The 8269-nt window shown below is 39.7% G+C and overlaps 1 protein-coding gene across 3 annotated transcripts in view; it reads left to right on the forward strand.

Moving 5' to 3' along the window:
- The first annotated feature begins 182 nt into the window (after positions 1-182).
- tnni3k (TNNI3 interacting kinase) overlaps positions 183-8269 on the forward strand; it is a 26216-nt gene continuing 18129 nt past the window's right edge. For all 3 annotated transcript variants that reach the window (XM_014002912.1, XM_014002913.1, XM_014002914.1), the window contains exons 1-11: positions 183-1435; positions 1581-1689; positions 1804-1889; positions 3626-3723; positions 3887-3997; positions 4077-4175; positions 5005-5143; positions 7014-7158; positions 7236-7340; positions 7426-7520; positions 7599-7748. In XM_014002912.1, the coding sequence (XP_013858366.1) occupies positions 1396-1435; positions 1581-1689; positions 1804-1889; positions 3626-3723; positions 3887-3997; positions 4077-4175; positions 5005-5143; positions 7014-7158; positions 7236-7340; positions 7426-7520; positions 7599-7748 (1177 nt within the window). In that variant the 5' untranslated portion in view covers positions 183-1395. The remainder of the gene's footprint in view (positions 1436-1580; positions 1690-1803; positions 1890-3625; positions 3724-3886; positions 3998-4076; positions 4176-5004; positions 5144-7013; positions 7159-7235; positions 7341-7425; positions 7521-7598; positions 7749-8269) is intronic.

The following is an 8269-nucleotide window of genomic DNA, read 5'->3' on the forward strand; positions in this document are numbered from 1 at the left end:
AGAGTTTTAGGCCCTGTCATACTAGACAACTTGTGCCAACTTATGAACATTTTAAAGACAAATCAAAATTAACAGGAAGCTCCTTTTTGGAATTTTAAAGATGTTTACATTGAAGATGGAATTGAAAAAATCAACATGAACCTTTTTTCCGCGTGTACATAATGTAATTCTAAAAAATTGATCAAATGTATAATTTTTATTAGCATTTTAGACATAAAAAAGGTTTCATAAGTTGTCTAGTGTGACAGGGCCTTTAGCTGTAGTCCTCTGTTTTACCCAGATGTCACTGATGTCACACTACAACAGCAGTGTCAAACTCAGTTGCACAAGAGGGCTTACATTTTAAATATGGGACAAGCCAAGAGCTAATTTGTCTTTAAATTATTTTTTCCAAATCATATATTATGGAGTGTTTGGTGCGTACGTAACCTAAAAAATATAGAAAAACTATACATATAAATAGAAGCATCACTAGCATTACTTTCTTGTTCTTACTCTATCAGCAACTTGTTTATTATTTCTTAAAGATACATTTGATCACAATCCAGCAAATRGGGCAAAAAAAGAAAACCAACACACAAAAAAAAAATCCAATTATTTGACTTAAGAAAAGAAAAGAATATAGAAAACGACAATTAAAGTAGCTTCTCTGCTGCTCATTACGCACCAAAATCAAAAAATTACAATTTTTTTTACATGAAAGTTGGCCAGCTTTCATCAGAAGAGRGCACTAAATAGAGCGGCAAAAAGAAAATAAACCATAAAACTATTTTACATTTAAATTATTACTTGTGTGGCTGAATAAAATGGTAACGAGGCCCTGATTTGACCCGCGGSCGGGCCTTGAGTTTGACACAGCGTAGCAGAAGATATTCTGAACAGCAGCTTGCTACTTCATGTTAACACTGCACGCTCCTTTATAATGTCATTGATATTTTGTCATTTTCACAATTTAAGTTACATTTTGCTGTTAAAATTTGCTAAGAGAGAAATATACGTGTCTGTCAACTTTATCCACACATCCTGAGTCCGTTCTGAGACTAGTTTTTACCGATGGATGTAACTGAAGACAAACATGCTAGAAACACAGAAAGAAATACAAAATGCATAATAAAGATAAATTTGCATTTTTTTTTTACATTGTCTTTTTTTTTTCTCAAGTCAGGAACAAAATCCAGACTGTCGTGCATTCTTAGTGCGTTCCACTAATCGTTTGCTTTGTTTTGCAGTCTCTACACACAGTAGAGGGCAGGTTGGCTGTCCGTTGCATTCCAGGTGTTTATTTTTAGCCGTGAGCTTGTTTTATCCGGACCCTCTGCAATTGTGTCCAAGTGTTAGATTGTGTTCCTGTCAGACTCAAAAAACTGAAAGAATAAAGAGAGGAGGAACCTTTCAATGGGAAATTACAAATCAAGACCATCTCAGACCTGCACAGGTAAGAGCTTAAAGGTATTTTTTTTTTTGAAAATGGTATTTTTATTTCGACAGGACTGAGAAACAATAACTGAGCTGTTGAGAATCACCTGACCTTAACCACCCTGAAAAATGTGTCTTTTATTCTGGCTGTGGGGAATGTGAAGATGAGTGGAAAAAGAAGGTGGGTGAGTCGTACTCTGTGATCGTTGAGAAGCTGGAGGATGACTTTCAGCTGCCAGAAAGTGCGTTGGCAGATCTTAACCTGGCTTTCAGGTGACAAATTGTTATTATATTTTCTTAAAATTGGCATTTAGTCCATGTGAGTCATTATTTAAACKCTTTGAGAACCTCTGCTCAGTTAGATCATTTTTCTGTCCGTGGTTTCAGCTCAYATGAGGCTTTTCAGAAGGTGAACGTGAACTACCGAACGGAGAAGGGGCTGTCGCTGCTGCACCTCTGCTGCGTGTGTGGAGGTATGTATGTGTCTAAGAATAACTGCTCTGCAAAATGTGACAGTGGAAGGGAGGATTACTGGAGTATGACTGACAGTATTGTTTGGCAGTGATCTTTCTGMTGTCAYCTGCATAAAGTAAATCAAATTAAARAGAAGTGGTGTGATAAGCTGCACATGAAAGTTCAAAATGTTGCGTTTACTGGTTGGTTGTCTCATTAGTGAACTATTGGGTGAGTCAAAAGTTTCTGGACACCCTTTTATTTCAGAAACAAAGAGGAAGTGAAATATCTGAATACTACCGCAATGAATGGGTGGGGGGGGGCTACCTTTCAGAATGTTAAGAACATGGCTGCCATCTTGAAAGCCGCCATATTGGATTAAAGTCAATTTTTTTCCAAATGGGAAGGTGGCCYTGTAGCATATCAAAGAAGACCAGAAATGGATTAGTGCAATCAGATGTGCAATATCTCTTGTGGTTAAGAATTTGCAACAACAATTGGGAACATTGCCCGTGATCAGGCAATGTTCTCTGTTGTTGTTGTTGCAAATAGTTATACATCATGGCAAGAAGCACAACTATTTGCACAGATGTATGACGTGTTCAGTGTACTGAACACAGGCACACTTTTGACAAACATTAACATTTTTGTCAAAAAGAAAAAATAAYTAGGTCCTCTGGATGGGTTGGATGAGCAAAAGGTGTGAATCAGGGCCCCAATGATATCAACACAAAGAGGGAAAAAAAAGAAAAAAACAAGGGGACYTTGAACCCCGCCTGCATTCACTACATACACATGACACAACACCTAAGAACCACTGCATCCAAACCAATAAGTCAGGTGATGGGGCACATGACCCTCTATGAACAATAGAGCTAATCAAGCCTATTGTTAAGTGATYGCCCTCTTTTGCACGTGACTAACCTGTTTGTCCAGGTGGAGGCAGTGCTTATAAGGCTGAGTTCACCTGAAACTCATCAGACTGAAGAAGTCTCTTGGAGGAGAGACGAAATGTTTCACTAAAGAAGAACCCATCCAAAGGACATACTTAATTTTTCTTTTTGATTTTTTCTACCAGGATTACTGAGATGGATCAGGACATTAACATTTTTGAACTTTCTGCGTTGATTTACTCTTGAACCACAAGAGATGTTAGAAATCAGACCGCAGCAATCCATTTCTGAGACAATTCTTATCAAGTTTGTTGTAGTTTGGACTCAGACGCAGGCAGACACAAGGAACATAGAAAAAACGAATTCTTTATTTAACCAAACCAAAAGCCAGCAAGACAGCAAACTTTACAGAGTGGTGAGAACTATGAGGGGAAGTGGAGGACGGAGGGTTGGGAGCCAAGACGTCAAACAATGCGGAACTGAAGGATTAATGAGTTAGTGGAGGCAGGTGGGCCCACTGGAAGTGACAACAGGTGACTGAATGGGAGAAACACTGAAAAGCTGGCCAAAGGAGGAAATGAGGAAATGTCACAGGGAGCACAGAGAACAAGGAGCTACTAAAACAGAGTCGAAAAAAAAAAAAAAAAAKKCAGAAACACAGGGATTCCCCTTTCCATTGGAAACATTTGACTTTGATCCAATATGGCGGCTTTCAAGATGGCAGCCATGTTCTGGACATAGCCTAAAAGATACCTACTGGAGTTTTCAGATATTTCATTTTCCCTTTTGTTTTTTTAAATTAAAAAAGTGTCCTGAGAGTATTGTCTCACCTTGTGTTATTACTACCTGATGTTTGTATTCAGGCAACAAGGAACATTTGCACACACTGATGCTAAAGGGCCTTCGTCCTTCCAGGCTAAGCAGAAATGGTTTCACTGCGCTCCACCTCGCTGCTTATAAGGTGAGGCAAAGCTGAACACAATTCTCCATTTGAGAGCTTTTTTAAAGTTGCACCACATGGTGGAGTGCAAGTGCACACAAAAGCCCATGTGTGTTGCATCATTCTGGAGTCTTGTTCTTGAGGATGATGCTCTTTCTGTGTGGCGTACGGTTCTGTGCCACAGGACAACGCAGAGCTGCTGACGGCCCTCCTCCACGGTGGGTCAGACGTGCAGCAGGTGGGATATGGTGCTATCACGGCCCTGCATGTCGCCACTCTGGCTGGACATCAAGAGGTGAGAGGAAAACAAACACCCGCCTCAGACTGGACTTATGTTTTTATGGTGATATTTTTGCCATTTCTGCCCATCGCAGGCTGCAGATATCCTCCTGCAACATGGAGCTTTTGTCAACGTTCAGGATGCTGTGTTTTTCACCCCACTGCATATCGCTGCCTACTACGGTCATGAGCAGGTCATTCATTTGAATATTTTACCTCTAATGACTTGAAAAACCTTGAAAATTAGCCAAATGTAGTCATACAGCCGATTGTTATCCGCAGTCTTTTTGAAGGAGTTGAGAAGGCTGATACTGTAATTATATGATACACAAGGATTCACTTGAAAATCATAAACATGTAATACTCTAAGTTTACTCAGTAACAGCCACGGAAAAAGCTGCTAATCTTTAAAGTCGATTGTTTTGTAGACATATCTTCATCAAATTTAAATATTCAGGAAAATCATAAAAGAATGCTTTAGACACTTTGTCATTGGTGCACTTCTCATTTGCTTAATTCTGTCTGTTCTCGTCTACGTTAGGGATGCACCGATATGAAAATTTCGGCCGATATCGATATCCAAWATAATTATTGCTGTTATGGCCGATAACCGATATTTACCGATATTACACAAGCACACAAATTATATTATACATATACGCACAAACACACTTGGGTCTTTTTTTGTTACCGTAAATAAACGAGCAGACCTAACCTGGCTCTCTACTTCAGTTATTCCTGACTATGCAGCAGCAATGTCACTATCATGATCAAACAAATGCCGCTCAACCAACCATCTCCCCTCCCAAAACAGAAACACAAAGCTAAAAAGTTGGAAATCAATATCGGACATTAATATCGGCTCAGTTTTAAATATCGGACCGATACCGATTTTCTAAAAAATGACCAATATCGGCCGATACCGATATTAGTGCCGATATATCGTGCATCCCTAGTCTAAATCCATTTTATAAAACTTCACAATTAGAKAATCTAATTTCCTTGTCACGTTCTGCCTCCCAGGTGGCGAAGCTTCTGCTAAAGTTCGGGGCCGACGTGAACGCGAGCGGTGAGGTGGGTGACCGACCGCTGCACCTGGCCGCAGCCAAAGGTTTTCTGGCCATCATCAAACTGCTGGTGGAAGAGAGGAGCAGAGCTAACGGTGAGACCCAAGAAGCCAAGAGAAGATTCACTTCAGACCACAGACCTGAGAATGAATTATAGTATGTAGGTACACTGAGCTCCAAATTATATAAATATATAAAAATATATACAGTAGTAGTTGATACAGATGACACACATCTTTTTCAAGTCATCAACTGTTTAAGTGTAATTCAGTATTTTTCCAAAAATAAGTTTAAAATGCACTGTTCCAAATTATTACACACAACAGAGTTTTGAAACATTTTATAGGTTGTAAAGAACTGAAAATCATTTAGTAGGAGGTCATATTTACTGAAGTCAAAAACTGTTTCAGTCAAAAACATCTGAACAGAAGAAGTTACATCTGAACAAAGGACCTCTTGAACTAGGGAGTTTCAAGAGAGCTTCTGCTTGAATTCCTTTGCAAGATGTCAGAATAGCCTCCCAGAGCTGCTGTTTGGATGTGAACTGCCTCCCACCCTCAGAGATCTTTGGCTTCAGGCTCCAAACGAGGGGCATCAGGGCGTCTTTTGGACGCTCTGTTTTGGTTTTCTCTGACACTTTCTTCAGCTTGGTCGACGCCCCAGGACGCCCTCAGAGCACCGTGCCCATCTTAGGGTTTGCTGGGATTTAATAGACATTTCTTTGGAAGAGATGCAGCTTTTGCCTTCGAACACACCAGAAAGGTCTACTAGCCAATCAAAATTGAGGTGGGGGCGGGCCTTGAGTCTTAGCAAAAGTTTGAGTTTGCATGAAGCATGGACTGCAATTAGTGATGTTCGATACTGCCAATTTTTTTTCCGATACTGATACCAAGTAAAATTTGTCTGGTATTGGCGATACTGATACTTTGTGATAACACACAAAATGTGTCTGGTAAATTTTTCGTTTTTCAAATAACCGCTTTATAAATAATACATGACATAGTAATATATTTAATTTAAAAGTCTTTCCAACCCTAACCCTATATTTGTTTAGCACAATTTAAAATTCTTATTCTAAAGAAATATAACAATTTTTAAATAGTGAATAAAAGTGAGAAAAATATTCTAAAAGTTGTTACTTTGTATTTTGTAGTATTGTTTGTGGGTCCCTGGCCAGAGATAATGCTGTTTGGGGGGCCATGGCATGAAAAAGTTTGGGAACCCCTCATAGAATTTAATTATTGTCAGACTAAGCAGATTTTATGTTAAAATGACCTGCCATACCGTGCCACTGTGCGCATGCATTACCCAAGTGGAAGAAGTTTCTCTTCTTTTATGCCCATAGCAGCCCATGATGCAGAGGTAGTCCTCACTGCATGAAATGATGTGTCCTCTGAATCAGCCACAAATTTCAAAACTTTTGTGAAAAATCTAAGATTTTCATTACTTGTCCAAGACATTCAACTAGCTGCAGAGATTCTTTTTCTTTTCCATTTTGCTTGAAAACAGTGGTCTGCATAATAATGTGGAACATTCTTCAGTAGTTTTTTCTTTAATTGGGCTCACCTGATAAACTAATCACAGGTGCCATCCATGAGTTTAATTAGTTGCAATGAAAACTCATAAAAGGTCATCTTTATAACACTTACATACAATATGCATAATAATTTGGATCGTGGTGTAAAAAAGGAATTTTCATGGAGTCTTAATGACTCAAGTTTAAACTGTTTTTATCATAAATTAACTCATAATTATATTAATAATATGTCTTTGTGTTTTTATATTTTCTAACGTTAATAAACAATCACAAAGTTGTTTAAGCTCCTACATAATAACTCAGTTTCATTTCTATTTAATTTTGTTGTAGCTGTTAAACAACACTTATGAGGTTCTGAACTTCCTGATTTCAGAAGCCATCAGGAGGATAGATGATCACAGGCTTAACGTTTTCTCTTCTTTTCCTAGTAAACGCCCAGGACAACGAAGACCACGTCCCCATGCACTTCTGTGCTCGATTTGGTCACCAAGACGTCATCCGTTTTCTCCTCCAAGAAAACCTCGAAGCTCAGCCTCATTCTGTCAACATCTACGGCGACACGCCGTTGCACCTGTAAATACAGTCTCAGCTGTCTCCTGCCTACGTTTTGTCAGATGACTCGATCGTTCGTGTAAATGTTGTTCCCTCAGGGCCTGCTATAACGGCAAATTTGCCGCGGCGAAGGAGATCATCCAGCTGTCGGGAACGGAAAGTCTTTCAAAGGAGAACATATTCAGTGAGACCGCACTCCACAGGTACAGTCACAAACACCGCTGCTTTGGTTCAAGTCTTCTGAGGTGGAGCTCTGATGCATTAATGAGTTTTGATCCGACGGCACAGCGCCTGCACTTATGGTAAAGATATCGAGATGGTAAAGTTCTTGCTGAGCCAGAACGCCATGAGCATCAACTTCCAGGGCCGAGACGGACACACAGGTGACTCGTCAGCATACCTCTGTTCCTCTGCGCAGCTAAAATCCAAACTGATTTTTTTCTTTTTTTTTTTCTTTTTAGCTCTCCATAGTGCGTGTTTCCATGGTCACATCCGCCTGGTGCAGTTCCTGCTGGACAGCGGAGCAGACATGAACCTGGTTGCCTGCGACCCCAGCAGGTCCAGCGGGGAGAAGGAGGAGCAGACGTGCCTGATGTGGGCGTATGAGAAAGGTGAGTTCTGGTACGAATGGGGGCAAGGCAGTTCTTCAAGATCCACTGGAGTCCAGGGCCCAGAGTTAATTAAAGTACCACAAAGTGATACTTGAGTAAAAGTACAAGTATCTTACCAAAAAATTACTTTGTAAAGTGTCCTGATGCATCTCAGTAATCCAGGTAAAAAATCAAAAGGAAAAAAAATTGTATAGGTCCTCTGGACGGGTTCTTCTTTAATGAAACGTTTCGTCTCTCTTCCAAGAGACTTCTTCAGTCTTCAAAAAGCCTGAATTTTACCTGAAACTCTCAGACTGAAGAAGTCTCTTGGAAGAGAGACGAAACGTTTCATTAAAGAAGAACCCGTCCAGAGGACCTATACAATTTTTTTTCCTTTTGATTTTTTACCTGGATTACTGAGATGCATCAGGACAAACTTGAACAAGTTTATTTTAAAATATTTTTTTCCCAGTGATGGGCAGATCAGGAACTCCAGGTTTTTTGTTTTTTTCCAGTCAGGACGTCACATCCTGTCTTTATCC

The sequence above is a fragment of the Austrofundulus limnaeus genome, unplaced genomic scaffold (assembly GCF_001266775.1).
Source record: "Austrofundulus limnaeus strain Quisiro unplaced genomic scaffold, Austrofundulus_limnaeus-1.0 Scaffold15, whole genome shotgun sequence".
In the NCBI taxonomy this organism is placed as follows: domain Eukaryota; kingdom Metazoa; phylum Chordata; class Actinopteri; order Cyprinodontiformes; family Rivulidae; genus Austrofundulus; species Austrofundulus limnaeus.